Source organism: Herpailurus yagouaroundi, unplaced genomic scaffold (assembly GCF_014898765.1).
Source record: "Herpailurus yagouaroundi ecotype Mexico unplaced genomic scaffold, PumYag 161, whole genome shotgun sequence".
Classification (NCBI taxonomy): Eukaryota; Metazoa; Chordata; class Mammalia; order Carnivora; family Felidae; genus Herpailurus; species Herpailurus yagouaroundi.
In genome coordinates, this window is record NW_024412402.1 from 13,291,477 (window position 1) to 13,310,666 (window position 19,190).

The following is a 19,190-nucleotide window of genomic DNA, read 5'->3' on the forward strand; positions in this document are numbered from 1 at the left end:
GTTGGCCTGGATCTTACGTCATATGTGCTTTTGGTCTGATGCCCTTTGATGTATGTATTTTTATAGTTTACGTATTTATTTTATTTTTTCATTTATTTTTGAGAGAGACAGAGACACTGTGAGCAGGGGAGGGGCAGAGAGAGAGGGAGAGAGAGAAAATCCCAAGCAGGCTCTGTGCTGTCCGTGCAGAGCCCGATGTGGGGTTCCAGCTCAGGAAACCGTGAGATCGTGAGCTGAGCTGAAACCAAGAGTCGGGACGCTTAACCGACTGAGCCGCCCAGCTGCCCCTCCTTTCATATCTTTTTTAACCTAAGTTTAATTTTTATTCCTTGTTTTTTGGCGCAAAGCTCACTTACTTGTCTTCATAGTCCACCTCACAATGATAGGCCGTTAAAGCAGCATCGAGATACTTCTGCAAACCAACTTCGGTTTGTTAACTTGGCAATCTGTAGCTGTTAGGTTCTTGCCGGTAGATATCAACAGTTGCCAGAATGTTGGAGGTGGGTGACAGCTAGCTGCTCCTCTGTAGGTTCACCACCAGCTTACCATGGTCCAAGCCAGGTTCAGACCTTTCTGACACAAATGTGTATCAGTAAGCAAAGACCCACTCTGTATGGGCTTGATGGTATTTCCTCTGTTCTTACAGGTGATGCAGACACAACGTTCTAGAGCAGGGATTGGCAAACTATGGCCCTTCCCTTGTTTTTGTCAATAAAGTTTTATTGAAACAGCTATTTCATTTGCCCCCATGTTGTCTGTCACTGCTTTCATGTTACAGTGGCAGAACTGAATAGTTGCATGGAGGCAGGATGGCATACAAAGTCTAAAATATTTCTCTATGGATCTTTACAGAAAACCGACCCTTGTTGTGGAGGCAAGATTCTGTTACCCTTTGAGTTGGCATCAGGCAACTGGAATCCTCTAGCTTGATAAGTCATAGGCATTACCCCTAAAAGTTTAGGTTACGGGCCTCCTTAAATTGTTATGTCCTGTTCATGCCAACGTATATATCTTTAGGATATTATCGCCAATTCAAATATCTTGCATGCTGCTGATCCCCCAAGACAGCTCGTTTGTACTTTCGCTATTCTGACCAACCAACCACTAATTTCACTATTCAAAACCAGTTTCTAATGCTCATTATGCTAATTTAAAGTCTCTAAGGATGATAGAGATAATGAGAAAACTTAGGAATTGTCTCAGGATTGTGGGCTTTTCTATGAGAAGTTAGCTGACCATAGTTGCGGCGTGAATTTTAGGATAACTGTCCAAAACCAAGCTATCGACAAATTATTTTAATCGTAACATTACTTCAGTGCGCGTAAACATAACGCTAGGTATAAGCACTTAATGCTTATAACTTAAGCGCGGCAGTAAAACCCAAACACATTTACAGATTGTAAATAAAACTATAATACCAAGAAGTTTAAAATTAATTTTTTATAACACCTTTATTGAGATATATTCTATGCCATAAAATTCCCCCTTTTAAAATGTACAGGTTGTCAGTATATTCACAAGGCTGGGTAATGCTTATGGTTACCTGATTCCAGAACAGTCTCATCACCCTCTTACCCCCATTCTATCCTCCTTGCCTCCCAGCCTCTGGCAGCCACATATCTATTTCCTGCCTTACAGAATTGCCTGTTCTGAACTTTTTTTTTTAAGTTTTATTTTTATTTATTTGAGAGAGACAGCGCGAGTGGGGGAGGGTGGAGAACTCCGACCAGGTTCCCTGGAAAGCCTGAAGCTCGAATTCATGAAACCAAGAGTCGGGTGCATAATCGACTGAGCCACTGGGCGCCCCGCCTGTTCTGGACATTTTGTGTAAAGAGAATCTTATCCTATGTGATCTTTGGTAACTGTTTTCTTTCCTAGTATAATATTGTCAGATTTCATCTGGGTTTATTGAGGATGATCAGAATTCATGTGTTTTTAGGTTCATTGCCAGTTCAAATCTCTTGTTGAACCCCTCTGGGGATTTTTTTTTTTCTTGTGAGTTATTGTACTTTTCCACTCAAGAATTTCCATTTATATTGGGGCGCCTGGGTGGCGCAGTCGGTTAAGCGTCCGACTTCAGCCAGGTCACGATCTCGCGGTCCGGGAGTTCGAGCCCCGCGTCGGGCTCTGGGCTGATGGCTCAGAGCCTGGAGCCTGTTTCCGATTCTGTGTCTCCCTCTCTCTCTGCCCCTCCCCCGTTCATGCTCTGTCTCTCTCTGTCCCAAAAATAAATAAACGTTGAAAAAAAAAAAAATTAAAAAAAAAAAAAGAATTTCCATTTATATAATTTCTATATCTTTATGGATATTCTTTCTTTGGTGAGATAGTGTTCTCATACTTTCCTTTAAGTTTTGTGACATGGTTCCCTTTAATTTTTAAAAGAAATTTTAATATAATTTATTATCAAATTGGTTTCCATACGGTGCCCCGTGTGCATCCCAACAGTGCCCTCCTCCATGCCCATCACCCACTTTCCCCTCTCCCCTACCCCACATCAACCCTCAGTTTGTTCTCAGTATCCAAGAATCTCTTATGGTTTGCCTCCCTCCCTCTCTGTTTGAAACTGTTTTTTTCCCCTTCCCCTCCCCCATGGCCCTCTGTTAAGTTTCTCAAGATCCACATATGAGTGAAGACATATGGTATCTGTTTTTCTCTGAATGACTTATTTCACTTAGCATAATACCCTTCAGTTCCATCCACCTTGTTGCAAATGGCACGATTTCATTCTTCTTGCCAAGTAGTATTCCATGGTATATGTTAACCACATCTTCTTTATCCATTTGCCGGTTGATGGACATTTAGGCTCTTTCCATCATTTGGCTGTTGTTGAGAGTGCTGCTATAAACATTGGGGTACAAGTGCCCCTATGCGTCGGCACTCCTGTATCCCTTGGGTAAATTCCTAGCAGTGAAAAAAAATTATTTTAAGTTTATGTATTTTTGAGAGAAAGAGCAAGCAGGGGAGGGGCAGAGAGAGAGGGTGAGAGAGAATCCCAAGCAGGCTTCACATTGTCAGCATGGAGCCCAATGCAGGACTTGAGCTCATGAACCTGTGCCGAAACCTGTGTCGGATGCTGAACTGAGCCACCCACGCGCCCCTCCTTTCATTTTTTTGAACTTATTTATAATAAGGATTTAAATTTTTGTCTCTAAATCCAGTATCTGGCCTTCCTCAGGAACGGTTTTCACTGACTGTTTTGTGTGTGTGTGTGTGTGTGTGTGTGTGTGTGTGTGCGCGCGCGCGCGCGTGTGTGTGGGGGGGCCATACTTTACTATTTGCTTGTCTTGTCATTTTTTTGGTTGAAAGTAAGACATTTTAGATGATATAATGTGGCAGCCCCTCAAGGCAGGATTTTTTTGTTGTTGCCTTTTGCTATTGTTATTCTTGCCTATCTTTGTTTTGTTTGTGAGCTCCCTGCATTCATTTTGTAGTGTTTGTATTTTTCATTGTGGAGGTCTATGAAATGTTTGATAATTAGGCTTAGTGATCTGCTAATGATTGAATAGAAATTTTTTTAATGTTTATTTATTTTTGAAAGAGAGATAACGAGCAGGGGAGGGACAGAGAGAGAGAGAGAGGGAGAGAGAGAATTCCAAGCAGGCTCAGTACTGTCAGTGCAGAGCCCGACGCAGGGCTTGGACTCACCAACTGTGAAATCGTTACCTGAGCCGAAATCAAGAGTCGGACACATAACCAGCTGAGCCACTCAGGCGCGGCTAGAGATTTTCTTAAATTCTTTGAACTTTCTGGTAGCTTTTGCCAAGGGCCTCTGAGCGTGGGTTGGGGGCCTGCTTTCAGTGCCATCTACAACTCTGCCTTAGCCTTCGGTTCCTGTTCCTGTAGAGCCCAAGGTTACTAGCCAGCCTCGAGAGATCAGGCCCTTTTCGCTTCAACCCTCATCATACTCACAGCTCGCAGATGCGTGTGCGTGAACTCGTAGATGCCCCGGGATATTTCACACCTTATCAGAGCCTCTTACAGGCATCTGCTTGCCCCGTTTTTCCTTCCACGCTTTTTAGTTAGCCTTTTGGTAGCTCCGAGTGGTCATGCTTCTCCAGCAGCTGTGATGTTAAACCTTTGCCAGTTGTCACCGTTTTCCGTAAATGACCTGGCTGTAGGTGTGTTTGTGCAGTGAGCGGAGTCAGGTGATATGAACAGAAGGCCTGGGGATGCAGTTTTGAAGCAAGCCATGGGAGTACTCTGTGCGTCTGTGCTCTCCGGGGACCGCTAGGCTGCTGGTTTTCACAGTTAGGTTTCCACGGCTACCACAGAGCGAGAAGGGGACGGGACTGAGGCCACGAAGTCATCTCTATCGCTGTGCTTCAGTCACGCTTCTTGAGTAAGTGCCCCTTGTGTTTTGGTGAGCCTTTATTTAATTTTTAGAACTCTGAGAAAGTTGACGTGGAGAGTTTTCTGTCGGCGTTCCTGCTGCCTTTCGGACATGAGCGGAGTTTGAGAGTTCTTCCTCTGACATGCCGGACGTGCTTCTGATGAATATTAGCTTCGTGAAACTTTTTGTAATTGGGGGCGTATTCGAATGTGCACGAAAGAACCGTTTATACCGATAGGATCTCCTCCGCAGGTGCCGTCATTCAGCCTTAGTATTATTTATATTTTTGCGATGTTTGCTTTATTACATTTGCTAATCTCTTTTCATGGGTGTCTTGGAATATTTTAAAGCAAATCTTAAATATATGCATAAAATATATATAAACTCTTATCTGTAAATATTTCAGGATAAACAACATTAACGTGGACGATGATGTTTCCCTGAAACTTTGTTACTGCTCCGAAGGAGAAGGTGGTCGTAAATGCTGTAGCCCGAGAGCTTCTGAATTGGTGTTCACCATGTGCCTTGGGGTCCCTCATTCTCTGGCCACTTTTCTCTGTGAAACTTTGAATTGAATGGCTCACTGTGACATCCTTTGGCCTTTACTCAGCAAGAATGCATCATTTATTTAGATCTTTCCTTGCTCTTTTCTCCTTGATGTCTCATTTCCTTTTTTTGCTTTTTTTTTTTTAATGTTTATTCATTTTTGAGAGAGAGAGAGAGAGAGAGAGAGAATGAGTGGGGGAGGAGCAGAAAGAGAGGGAGATACAGAATCCAAAGCAGGCTCCAGGCTCTGAGCTGTCAGCACAGAGCCCGACGCGGGGCTCGAACCCACAAACCACGAGATCATGACCTGAGCCAACATCGGACGCTTAACCGACTGAGCTGCCGAGGCACCCCTCCTTTTTTTGCTCTTGACCTAATCTCAAACATGAATGCAAGTGCGCCCTCTGAAATTCAGATTATTCAGATACACATTTATTTTTCCTTGTCAGAATGAAAACACTAAGTGAAAAAAAATCTTATCATAAATTCTCAGACCCTATAATATTGGCATTAAATTGAAACATTTAAGTAACCCCAGATGCTGGTGAAAGTGTTTGTGTTGGGAGATGCATTAACTGTGGGCTTTTCAGGAAGGCTATTTCTTCTGTCAAAAATGAAAATTTTGACCTAGGAGCTTTAAGAATGGCATCCTACATATATTCTTATGTAGTTCTGAAAAAGGGAATACATACAAGCATAGTCACCGAAAAGTACTTCTGGAGATAACACCAGTGCCCGTGAGCTGTTAAATGGAAGATGTCTAAGAGCCTCTGTTAACGAAAAAAAGTTGAATTGCATAACAGTATTTCTATCACAATCTCCTCTGTATATAGAAAATAAAATTGCATGTATCCAGTTTGCATTGTGTTTGGATACTGGTAACAGACTAGAAATGAAAGTGGCTTAATGAAGACAGAGGCTTCTTTTTCTCGCATCAGTGCTGCCTCGAGGTTGGCAGTCTAGGGCTGGTATGTCGGTGCCCTGCTGTCATGGGGGACCCAGCCCTCTCTCTTCCTTTTCCACCAACCTGCCTAATGATTTCCATTCTCAAGGTTCCCTCTGGGTCTGAGACATCTGTAGTAGCCTTTAAGTCTTTGTGGGAGTTAGGAAGAGTGAGGACAGGTAGAAAGGCCAAAATAGGACCCCTTCCAGCTGATTCCATCCCTTTAAGCAGCCTTCCGAGAAACCCAATACCACATTTCTGTTTATACCCTTCGATTAGCACACAGTCACATGGCCACATGAGATTACATAAAAGGCAGAGAACCCTAGTGGTTTATTTGGGGTGACAGTCAAGGTCCTGGTGCGAAGGAGAAAGGAATCATGGGTGTTGGGTAAATGTAGCCGGGTCTGTCACTATATAAATATGCTTTCAGGCATGATGGCACAGAATACTTCTGTAAGCACCCATGAGAGCCCGTTACCACTGGGTACCCTGGGGAGCAGAGTAGGAGGAGAGAGTGAGGGGAGGGAGAGCGACTGCATTTTACCTTATAGCCGGCTGTACTGTTGGATATTTCTTTCTCAGGAGCACGTTTTACTTCTACAATTGTGGTAAAGAGAAACTCAACAACCACAGAAACCCATGGTTCATTAAGGAAAGTATTAGATCATCTATCTGATAATCCATAGTGTGCCACGGTTTCATTGTTAATGTGTTTCTTGGTGGCAGCAAAGTATTACGGTAACTCCTTAAGAGGACCTGAGGGGCAAGCCGGAACGTCCAGGCTTAGGAATCATTATGGTCCCAGAAGGAAGTGGGACAGATGTGTTTTGAGGTTTCTTGTGACCTTTGTATTCTGTGACTTACTGCATTTATGGAGTAAGACTGGGCTTGGTATGAATTCTCAATTCTGCTGACCAACAGTGCGCATTAAGAATGCTTACTGGGGGCACCTGGGTGGCTCAGTTGGTTAAGCATCCGACTTCAGCTCAGGTCATGATCTCACAGTTCATGGGTTTGAGCCCCGCGTTGACCTCTGTGCTGACGGCTCAGAGCCTGGAGCCTGTTTCAGATTCTGTGTCTACCTCTCTCTCTGCCCCTCTCCCACTCGCTGTCTGTCTCCCTCTCTCTCAAAATTAAATAAACATTAAAAAAAAAAAAAAAGAATGCTTACCTGATGATGGGCCCTGGTGTCACTGAGAAAAGTGGCTCCTTTCTAAGGTATAACCACAGTAGGAAGTAGTAAAACATAAAGCATAAAATAAAAGTGTGTGTTTCACGGACATCTGTGTATTCATGTATATTAATAGGGATTTATATAGGGTAACTTAAATGAATCCTCTGACCTTTATAAATAGCTATAAAATTTTATTGACTCAAGGAGGGCTTTTGGAATTTATGCCTAATGGTTTTGCTGGGAACTGTTTCCTCGTTCAGGTAATATGTTCTGCGCTTTTAACGATCCTGTCGTTTCCTGTGGCCCCATACGGAGTACAAGCCATTAACATGGTTTCCAGTGTGCCATTTTGGAAAGGCGGTGTTTTGCACCTCTGTACCTGGCTTCTGTAAAACAAACTATTTTCAACCATTTGTTCGGTGTGGTTTGAACATATGAGTATATATATGGCTCCGATGAATCAAGAATAACTTCGTGTCCAGCGGCTTGCTTTTCCAGCAGTGTTTATTGGGCGTATATTGGCACAGGGGATTCAGTTGTTACAGTTAAGAGCAGTTGGTATGCTTCTTACTCTGTAGGAGTTTAAAGTCTGTAATAAACAGTAGCAACATAGCCAAAGGTAAACGAAACCAAATTAACCCCTTCTGGCTGGGGAATCCCACCGCTCCGCTGAGCTCAATCGTCATCTGCGTGATTACGTCCGCACGGAGGGTGCGTCTCCATTTCTGTCCGGATAGACGTGCGACATTTGCTGTCAGTGCTCAGACCCATGCTTTGAGAGCTGGGAAAAAAAACCACCTTGAGCCTCTACAGTGGTTCTCCTTTTTTGAATCATTGACTCATTGGAGAACCTGGTAAAAAGTGTGTAACTCCCTGGTAGAATAAATGACAGCATCTACACAAACTATTCGCGTATGGGTTTACAAGGTTCCTGGACCATTTAATCCCGTCGACAGAGAAGTCCTGATGCTGAGCAGCTTCTCATTTTCATAGATGAATAAGCTGAGACCTGGAGAAACTGAGTGAATTCCTGATAGTGATTTCATGCACATTTTCAAGATTCCACAGCTGCACTTTGGGGTCTCTAAAACACAGTGCGTTGTGGCCAATGTCCTGTGGAAATGCCCGGTGCTCTACCCAAGAAAACACATCCCGGCAAAAACGTTCATCAGTGAGAAGTGTTAAAAGATTGAAAAATAGGAGCAGTGAAAATTTCCTCAACTCTGTGCAAGTTAAAGCCAGGTGTCACTGAGAAAAAGTTACTTTCTTTTTTCTTTCTTTTTTTTTTTTAAAGTTCATTTTTTTTTGAGAGAGAGAGTGAGAGAGCACAAGCAGGTGAGAGGCAGAGAGAAGGAGAGACAGAATCTTAAGCAGGTTCTATGCCATCAGTGCAGAGCCCCATGTGGGGCTTGAACTCATGAACCGTGAGATCGCGACCTGAGCCGAGATTAAGAGTCAGACACTTAACCAACTGAGCCGCCCAGGTAGCCTGAAAAGTGGCTCTTTTTTAAGGTACAACCACAATGGGAAGTAATAACATATAAAGTATAAAAGGGTGTGTTTCACTGACATCTGTGTATTCATATATATTTATAGGGGTATAAATAGGGTAATCTAAATGAATCCTCTGACCTTTAGAATCTGTAACCTGAAAATAGGGAAAGAACAGGGAATAAGTTAAAAAAAAATTTTTTTTAATGTTTAAGAGAGAGAGAGGGAGAGACAGAGCCTGAGTAGGGGAGGGGCAGAGAGAGAGGGAGACACAGAATCTGAAGCAGGTTCCAGGCTCTGAGCTGTCAGCACAGAGCCCGACACGGGGCTCAAACCCACGAACTGTCAGATCATGACCTAAGCTGAAGTCGGACACTTAACTGACTGAGCTCCCCGGGTGCCCCAATGTGTATTTATTTTTAAGAGAGAGACAGAGTGCGAGCGGGGGAGGGACAGATCGAGAGGGAGACACAGAATCAGAAGCAGGCTCCAGGCTCTCAGCTGTCAGCCCAGAGCCCGACGCGGGGCTCGAACCCATGAACTATGAGATCATGACCTGAGCTGAGGTTGGATGCTTAACCAACTGAGCCACCCAGGCGCCCCAGGGAATAGGTTTTATATGCGTGGTGTGTGGCTGACCTCACCCTGTGCTGCACTGGGGAGCTGTCGGGGTTAAGCCTCCACCCCCACTCCCAAACCTAGGTTCAGCCACGGGACCATCTTCCCTTCCTCCTTATCTGGTGTTAGGGAGTATCTAGTACCTGTCGGAGACCAGTTGTCTGGGATGAAGGTCATGCAGCCTGAGCCGTGGCCTGAACACAAACGTTGCAAAAATGTGCATTTGCAGTCACACTGTGTTTTGTGCTTTTGGTAGAAATAGAAGGGCCTGACTTCTCCGTTTTCCTTCTTCGCTTATTTTGAGAGGCCGAAACGTGGCACAATTGACATTAACCCCCTCCTTTTCCTTGACAGCATCTCCTGGGCAGTCCGCAGCCGTCTTCTGTCCAGCTCTGGGTCTCCTTTGGCCGGAAGCCCATGCGAGCGGCCCAGTTTGTCACAAGACATCCTATTAATGTGAGTAGGGTCCGCTTGGGGGTGGAAAGAAGTGTATCGTCCCCATGTAGGGTTCGGGGGAAGGGTGTTGGAGGAATGTCCTTCTGGGTAGGCGTTGGATGGAATCCCCCTGCATTCACTTGCTAGATGGGTCTCTAGAAAGAACCATTATGTTTTGGCCATCTTGGTCTGTTTTCTCCCTCTTCCCTGTTTGAAGCACAACTCAACGGGAGCCTTCATTTGCTTTATGTGGAGAGGGATTGGCAGGGAGGTTTGGGACCGGAGTCCGTGGGCTCAGTGTGCCAGTACTAAAGGATTGGGGAGCTAGTGACCACAGTTATTGATGAGGCACCTGCTGTGTTGCTTACAGATGGCCGGGTTCCAAAACAGGATAAGATTTGGGTCCCACCCTTTTAGAAACACACAGGTTGGACATGCGGAGAATCGAGCCGAGGAGGAAATCATATGTAGTCAAACGCTTGACTCCCGCATGTGTGTGTTAGCACGTAGAGATCAGTAGGGATGATCAGCGTCGGCTGGGGTCATCAGAGAGGTGACCACAGGCAGGAGGTGGCATTTAAAATTTTTTTTTTTTTTTACGTTTATTCATTTTTGAGAGAGAGAGAGAGAGAGAGAGACAGAACATGAGCGGGGGAGGGGCAGAAAGAGAGGGAGACAGAATCTGAAGCAGGCTCCAGGCTCTGAGCTGTCAGCACAGAGCCTGATGCGGGGCTCAAACTCATGAGCTGTGAGATCATGACCTGAGCCAAAGTCGGATGTTCAACCGTGGGGCTTGAACTCACGGACCATGAGATCAACACCTGAGCCAAAGTTGGGTGCCCAACCGACTGAACCACCCAGGCTCCAAAAGTGGCATTTTTTTTTTAATGTTTATTTATTTCGAGAGAGAGAGAGAGAGAGTGCATGTGCCTGAGTGGGGGAGGGGCAGAGAGAAAGAATCTCAGGCAGGCTCCATGCACAGCCCAACACCAGGCTCAATCCCTTGAGATCATGACCTGAGCCGAAACCAGTCGGACACAACCAACTGAGATTCCCAGGCGCTCCAGGAGGTGGCATTTGAAGGCCTTGCCTCTAGCAGCGGGCGTGGTGGCAGCTGGTAGCTCAGGTGGAGAACATTCTTATAAGTTCCTTGCTTTTTATGGGTTCCGCCTTCCTTTGGTACCTTAGAGACAGTGCAAGGAAAGGAAATGCACATTAATGTGTATCGTGCTTTGTACTAATGATAGATCTCCTGGGAAAAAGAGGGAGGAGACATTATTAACTACAAAGAGGTTCTAAGGTCATTTACGGGGTCCGGCGGCCCACTCTTTCGTGCCCCATTTGCCAGTAAGGGGCTTACTCCAGCTACAGGGCATCCTCATCCCCTCGACAGAGAAAGCTGGCCAAGCCTTCACCAAGCTTTGGAAGCTGTCCATGGGCTCCGGGCCTACGCCTGTCCTTGGGACATTTGGAAGTCATTACTTTAGCGTCCGTAAGGAAAGCCCACTACGCGGCTGTGTTTTTTGACTTGTGCGTTTTTTGGTTCTTGATTCCAAAGGAATATTACATCGCAGATGCCTCCGAGGACCAGGTGTTTGTGTGCGTCAGTCATAGTAACAGCCGCACCAACCTGTACATCTCGGAGGCAGAAGGGCTGAAATTCTCCCTGTCCTTGGAAAACGTGCTGTATTACAGCCCAGGAGGGGCGGGCAGTGACACGCTGGTGAGGTAAGATGATGAGTCCCTCCCCTGCTTTCTTACATCGCTGCAGCCCCCACCATCACGTTGGGTGTTTTTCAACGTTACCTGAGCATTTGGACTCACCTGGTGAGTTTTTGGAAAGCCCGATGCCTGGCTTGTGGTGCTGTTTAACCACTTTGGGGTGTGGCTGGGGTAGGGAGATTAAAACAATTTTGGGGTAATGTTTATTTATTTTGGAGAGACAGAGCACAAGTGGGGGAGGGACAGAGAGAGAGGGAGACACAGAATCTGAAATAGGCTCTGAGCTGTCAGCGCAGAATCCGATGCAGGGCTCGAACTCGGGAACAGCGAGATCACGACCTGAGCCAGAGTCCGACGTTTAACTGACTGAGCCACCCAGGCGCCCCTGGGGTATGAAGATGTTAAAAAGCCCTCAGGGGGGATTTGGATGTGATGCCAAGGCTGAGCATGTGTCAACCCCTCCCTGGGTTCCCGTCCTTCAGTTGTCTGGCTTTGTGGTCTCTGAGTAAGTGGGAAGAAGCACTTGGAAAATGTCAAGCTGTCATGGGTAGGCTGGTGTGGGTAGCCATGGGGCCTGGCCTCCAAGTGACTCAGGTTAATTGACATTTTTTTTTTTTCTTACTGTAATTGCAAACATTACTCTGTGGGTGTCCTATGGAAAGGGACCCGTCTGGTGAAGCTGGCTGGAGGGCAGCGAGGTCTGGCTCTGAGGCCACGACCACCAGGTCAGAGGGCTTGGGATTGCCGTCCATGGTCTCTCATCAGGCTGGTGATTGATGTAGTCACCACTTCTCTCAACAAGGACACTGCTGCTCTGGGCCAGAGCTTGTTCCAGGCACCGCAGTGAGATCACGTGACCAGTGACGAAAAGTCAAAACAGGGCCCCTGTTCCATGGAGCTTTTGTTCTCACTGGGGGAAGACAGAACATAGACGGATATGTGTTTTGCGGGGTGATGGGGAGTGCTGGGAAGCAAACTGAAGTAAGTTCAGAGGACGGGATTGTGAGCGTGTTGTTTCGTTTAGGCTGGTCATGGAAGGCTGTTCTAGGACAGTGACATTTCAGCAGGTGCCTGAGTTATGTGAGGGAGGGAAGAGGCAGGTACCTGGGGAAGGGCACTGCAGGCAGAGGGAACAGCATGCACAGAGGCTGTGAGGTTGGGCGCTGTTGTTTTATTTTAGGAGCGGTGAGAAGGCCAGAGTGGATCCAACAGCTGGAGGAGGAGGGAGAGAACCCAAGATATGGGATCTAAGAGAGCAGGGCTCGGACTGTAGAAGGACTTCGAGAGCATGCAGAGAACTTGCTTTTTCTTCTTTCTAAGCGGAATGTCGAGGGTTTTGACCGGAAGATGGACATGGTCTGATTTAACCCATTACATTTTTTAAAACCATTTTAAACACTGTGAATTGCATTATATAAAGGAGAGCACACGAAACATAAGTGGACAGTGTTATCAATAATTTCAGGTGAACACTCCTGTGACTTATCTTTGAAAGAGGCCATCTGGATGCTGTGTGCAACGTAGACTCTGGAAAGATTCTGGGAAGCAGAATGGGAAGATTCTGGGAAGCAGTGTTAGAGAAATCCGGGCCAAGTGGGGATTGCTGTGGGCTGGGCCCAGGGCAGTAGTGGCGGAGATGAGGGAAATGGGCAAATTCTGATCCTTTGCTGGTAGATTTGCTGCTCGGCTCTGGGGAATCAAGGGCCCACTGCTGCCTGGGCTGGGCCATTGGCAGAATGATGCCTGGTGCGGAGTCAGGGAGTCAGGGAGTCAGGGAGGGCTGGGTGAAGGGCAGGTGTTGGGGGAAAAAAGCAAGACTTGGGATTTGGACTCACCAGGTCGGCTGTGCCTGTTGGATGCCCACGGGGAGACCTTTCTACGTGGTCTCTGATAGTGCTTTTCCACTCCCTGTTTCGGCTCTTTTGGAGGTGTGTCCTATTTTATGCCTTACTCCCCCCCCCCCCCCGCCCGCCAGTATAAACTCACGAGTCATTTATTATTCAGTGTGTGTTAATGTGTTCTAAACCATTCCTACCATGATTCAGCCTCAGATTTTTCTGGTTTGGTCAGTGGCAGGCTCTTTGGCCTGGTTCCTGTGTCCTTTTTGTTTTCTTCTTAAAATAATTTATCGAGGTGGAATTCACATAACATTAGCTTACGTATTACCCGTTACATATATATCAGATACATATATATCTGATATATATATTAATGTTTATTTATTTATTTATTTATTAAAAAAAAATTTTTTTTCAACGTTTATTTATTTTTGGGACAGAGAGAGACAGAGCACGAATGGGGGAGGGGCAGAGAGAGAGGGAGACACAGAATCGGAAACAGGCTCCAGGCTCCGAGCCATCAGCCCAGAGCCCGACACGGGGCTCGAACTCCTGGACCGCGAGATCGTGACCTGGCTGAAGTTGGACGCTTAATCGACTGCGCCACCCAGGCGCCCCTTAATGTTTATTTTTGAGAGACAGAGAGTGAGTGGGGGGAGGGGCAGAGAGAGAGGGAGACAGAATCCAAAGCAGGCTCCAGGCTCTGAGCTGTCAGCACAGAGCCCGACGCGGGGCTCGAACTCACGGACCATGAGATTGTAAACTGAGCCGAAGCGGGACGCTCAACCGACTGAGCCACCCAGGCGCCCCTCCTTCCTTTTATTCTAATTAAAACTATAAGCCATTATTCCTCAGGCCTTTTATAGATTCTGGTTTTTTTTTTTGCCCCCTCACCTTTAAGAGCCTCTGGCTGTGGAGCAGGTAAATCACAGCTTGCGGAAGGTTTCCTTATCCTCCACATTCGTCAGGTGATCAGGATAGAGATCTCAGGGCAGAGCTGAAGCCAGAAGCCGAGGAGAGCGGCTCCCCAGGAGGCAGTAAGCTCAGTTATGTGACCATATGTCCCTGTCATATACACGCACGGTCCTTTATTTGGTCACAAAGGTCACACTACCGCCCTGCCTGAGCATACGATCCAGTTCGGAAATTGGAAACAGATTTATGTATACACTCACAGACCAACACAGGCTCAGCCTTCTGGTCGCTCTCCTCAGATTTTATCTCACGACTGGAGATCTTCAGATAAGCTTCTTTGAGTCCAGTTTTGTCACCCACTTCTCCATCTCAGCAAGATGAAATGGGCTGAGGGTGAGTGAGCAGATTAGGTGGGCAGGCTGATTAAGAAAACAGCACAACACAAAGGAAAACAAAACACAGCACTTCTGTGGTATTTGAAATGAGTTGTTCTTTGAACGCAATAGGAAAAGTGCCAAAGAACCGATCCTAACTTGCTTTGAGAACTGGAGAAGGAGTTCCTAACGGGGTGACCCTGGCACTGGGGGGAAGGGCAGAGCAGAAGTGTCATGGAAAGTGATGTCTGGGTGGAGGGCCAGGTGTGGAGAGGAGATGTCAGGCCTGGCGGGGGGCGACTGAGGAGAACCTCAGATGAGGGCGAGGCGGCCTTGGGTTCTGCAGGGAGGGTGGTCGAGTGGCCCTGGTGCGTGGCCGGGGAGCAGGGGCAGGTGCTGTTGTGAGGGCTAACGAGAAGAAATGTAGGAAAATGGATGAACAGAGGGCGCTCGGGGAGAGGTGGGTTGTCGCAGGGCCAAAGGGGAGCCGACAGGACAGTCTGGGGAGCGTGTGAGGCACAGAGGACAGGTTTCTGCTTGGATCCAAGAGCCCAAAATTCCAGGGGAATGACCAGAGGGAACAAGCAGGGCTCTTTTGATGAGAGAAACCCAGACCTCCCATATGCGTGAAGGAAGCCAGTGGAGCTGACGGTGGCAGCTTCATGATGATGGAATCCAACGCCGTATTGCTGAGGCAAACAGAGAGCAGGTAGATGAGAGATCTTGAACCGATTTCCAAAGCAGCAACCAAAACATAACTCCAGTAGACCTAAGGAAACCACATGTCAGAATATGTGGTCTCAACACCCGTATCTTACTTAGGATTGTGCTCCGTCTCTCACCCTGAGGTAGCTTTGTCAGTGCTTTTTAAAAATGTTCTTTTTCAGGGGCGCCTGGTGGCTCAATCGGTTAAGCGTCCGACTTGGGCTCAGGTCATGATCTCACGACCAGGGAGTTCGAGTCCTGGATGGGGCTCTGTGCTGACTGCTCAGAGTCTGCTTCGGATTCTCTCTCTCTCTCTCTGTCTCTCTCCTCTCTCTCTCTCTCTCTCTCTCTCTCTTTCTCTGCCCCTCCCCCGCTCACACTCTGTCTCTCTCTGTGTCTCAAAGATGAATAAACATTAAAAAAAAAATTTCAAAAATTTCCTCGTCTGCCTCAGAGCCTGGAGCTTGCTTCTTTCTGTCTGAGGAGGCCAAGCACCCAACCAGCTCAAGATTTATACAGCAGATCATGGAAGAAAGCACTTCTGTGTTTTGTTTTGTTTTGTGTTTAAACAAAGCCCAGTGGCTCAGAACCCTTCTAAATAAAGGGCACACTTCCAGTTTTGAAAGCCACGTGTGAAGTCTGGTTAGCGCTTCTCCGCGATCTGTCGCATTTGAATCCTGTGGTACCTTTTCAGTGTAGAACTACTTTCCAGTGAAATCAATGTCCTAGCATGGCAGTTCAGGCCTGGGAGGGCTTATTCTCTGCATCACTGTTACCAAGTAGAACCTCAAGATTCTAGAACCATCCCCGCTCTGCATATGGCCTCCTTGGGTAGGGATTCTGCTCTGCTTTCTGACAGAAACCCTACGGGCTTCTGTCCGATCAGCGTGTTGGATAATTCGTCGAAAGTGTAAGGCTGTGTAAGCTGTCACACCGTATTCCTGCAGATTGGGGTAAAGCCCCAGCTCTTCTGTTAGCGTCTGGCAAGACCAGCTTATTGTTTTCCGTTGGCCGAGGCTCACTGGAGGATTTGCGGTGAATTTGTTAGTGAAGAATTGGGTGGGACCCTTTCATCAGCTTTCTGTGTTGTACTCAGCATTCTGAACTCCCTACCGAGGGGATCAGCATCCTGGCCTTCAAGGTTAAAAAACAGTCACATTAAAAAAAAAACAGAAAACCAACAGCTTATTCAACTGTGACAAGGGACAGGGTGCTGTTACGTGCTACAATATGGGCGAATGTTGAAAACATGGGAAGGTAACCATAAAAAAGGCCACATGTTGCACGATTCCGATGATAATGAAACATCCAGAATAGGCAAACCTGGAGAGAGGAAAACTAACTAGTGGCGAGGGCTTGCCAGGACCTCGGATGGGAAGGAGACGGGGAGTGCTTGCCAGTGGGCATGGGGTTTCTTTCTGAGATGCTGGAAAAGTTCTGGAACCAGATAGTGATGCTGGTACAACATGACGTTGCAAGTGTACTTCATGCCATTGAGTTCTGTCCTTTGAAACAGTTAACTTTTATGTTATTTACAATAAAAACATACCAAGGAAATGTCAATTCTGGTTCGCAGCTGTTTATTTTCTCTTACGCAGGTATTTTGCAAATGAGCCGTTTGCTGACTTCCACCGAGTGGAAGGGTTACAAGGAGTCTACATTGCTACTCTGATAAACGGTTCTATGAATGAGGAGAACATGAGATCAGTCATCACCTTTGACAAAGGTGGCACCTGGGAATTTCTTCAGGCTCCAGCCTTCACAGGATATGGAGAAAAAATCAATTGTGAGGTATCGATGCTTTCCATCTTGTTTGGGCTTTTAATACAAATTTTTATGTGGCGATCTGCCCTTACAGTTCCCAAACTCAGCACCCAGGCACCCGGAGCTGCCGTGGTGAACTCCCAGGGGGCACCTGGGATGTTTTTAAGTTTTTAAGGGAAACACATGACAACGTGATATTTGTTCGTCACCCTGTGAAATGCTGTCTTGAGTTAGTTCCTAGTTTCAACATTACTTCATGCTGTATTTCTTTGGGAGGCATCGTTCCTTGGTGAAGCTGGATTTTCTAGCAGGTGATAAGATAAAAAGCAAGTGGGAAAATCAGGGTGGAGCAGGAAATGACATTGGTATGATTCTAAACTTTGAGAAGTTACGTAGTACCCATCAGGTGCACATATCCCGTATTAAGCAAATGTGGTTATTTAAGAATGAAATAGAAATTTTGTTTTCTTTCTCTTTCTGTGTATATGTATATATGCGTGTGTATATATATGTGTGTGTGTGTGTGTGTGTACATGTATATATACGTATGTATATATATATGTTTTTTTGAGCTGCTACTAAGTTATTAGAACATGTATACTTATTTAAGTTGCTTGGCCTTAACTACTTAAAAAACAAGTGTTGGTATTTCTTCTGGCCTGAGGCTGCTATAAAAAATTCATGGGGATACGAATTATGTTGTGAACCAGAAAAGTTTTGGAAACTCTGACATTTAAAGTCCCACATTGATGTGGAACTTGAAAAAAAAAAATGCTTTCTTGAATAGAATTTAGGATTCTACAATTTTCCCAATCAGTGGCTCCATCTGAAAAGCTGAGAATATGAAAGGTATTAGTTGGTCTCACTAAAGGGTTCCCCCTCCCCTAGGTGGCTCCTTTCTTGTCTCTTGGAAGAACAGTGCGTTCTTGGCTTTGAGTTCCTTGGCCTTATGTGACATCCCACACCTCCACTTTCGCCTTGCACAAGGGATCTGGGGTATATAAAGTAGGTGGGCAGAAGGAACTCGGAAAAACTCGAGTGGCAGCAGTCCTTGGAAAAACCGTAAGAGTTAGACGGTCACCTGGTCTTTTGGGTTTTTGAATTTTGTTTGTCCACGATTGTGTCGACTCTACTGTATGCTGTATCTGTGGCCATTGGGAAATTTGTTTTGGAGGCTCTTGCTTTCCCCAGGCTTCTCGGTTACTCTTCCCTATTTGGCAACAGGTTTCGGCTTACCGCACGGAGTCTCACTTGGGGAAGAGGCAGGAAGAAGTAGATAAGAGACAAACATACAGGTGCTTCTTTATTCAGGAGTGTCTTCTAGATTTGGGGAGTGTTTCGTGAGTCTGTGTGGATGGGGTTGGGCTGCTTTTGAGTGTCCGCTGGGGGTCTGAGCCCTAGTTGTATAGAATTAATGGTGTTGTTGAAACTCCACTTATTCCTGACTGATCTGTTTAGTTATGAGTTGTACAACAGTTGGTCGAGCTTTTCGTTTCTGCTTGTGAGTTTAGGTGGTGAAAGAACAGGCTGGTCGGCACATCTTTCTTTGAGACCCAGCCTAACTTGCTCCAGTTTTCATTTGCGAAACTGCGATGCCAGCAAGGTGGACGTTTGTTAGATCCTTTTTTATAAAAACCAGCGTATCTTGCAGACCATGTCAACTTTTACCTATTAACGTGAGCGCACCCAAGAGTTACCCCGTCTAGAACACCAGACGTGGCCGAATGACATTCGACCAGCACATTCTGGCCAAGGGAACCAGGCCTGACCACACAGCAGACGGCTTTGTTTGCAGAACTATTAAAATCCGAATGTGAAGTGGTGGAGGCGAGTTTGAGTAACTCGTTTTGCAGTGGACGTTCATCGCAGGGCTGGTTCTTTGGACGAATGCAGACTGCATCACAATTGTTTTCATGTGGATTTTTAGATCTCATGTGTTGTACATCTGGGAGCTTTATGACTTCTGATCCTTGGTGTTTCCTCTGACGGTGGTGCGTAAATCCTATTTGCAATTGATCTCTCCTGACTTAAACAACGAGTGCCCTGATATCATTTCATTTCTCTTCGGTCCCAAATCACGTGAGAGTTATCTCTGGGTGATCTAGAGGGAGTGATAGCTTTCGATCTATTTGAGTTGACACTGATTTCTAATTGCCATTCTCTGAGAGTCTCTGAAGGAGTGTTTTAATTTTATTTTTCTCTTTTCTTCAGCGGGAGGCATTTGTGTGGTTCGGATAATCGCATCCACCCGGGGTGGGAGGGGGGATGGTGTGGGGACAGCTGGGGCGTGAGTTCTGGTTTCCTCTGGGCCAGATTCCCTTTTCGCTGTGTG

At 46.2% G+C, this 19,190-nt stretch overlaps 1 protein-coding gene across 1 annotated transcript in view; it reads left to right on the plus strand.

Moving 5' to 3' along the window:
• The window catches only part of SORL1 (sortilin related receptor 1), a 153,751-nt gene that overhangs the window by 26,286 nt on the left and 108,275 nt on the right, over window positions 1-19,190 (plus strand). Inside the window, exons 7-9 of the mRNA XM_040482842.1 lie at window positions 9,460-9,561; window positions 11,099-11,268; window positions 16,693-16,885. Coding sequence (XP_040338776.1) covers window positions 9,460-9,561; window positions 11,099-11,268; window positions 16,693-16,885 — 465 coding nt within the window. The remainder of the gene's footprint in view (window positions 1-9,459; window positions 9,562-11,098; window positions 11,269-16,692; window positions 16,886-19,190) is intronic.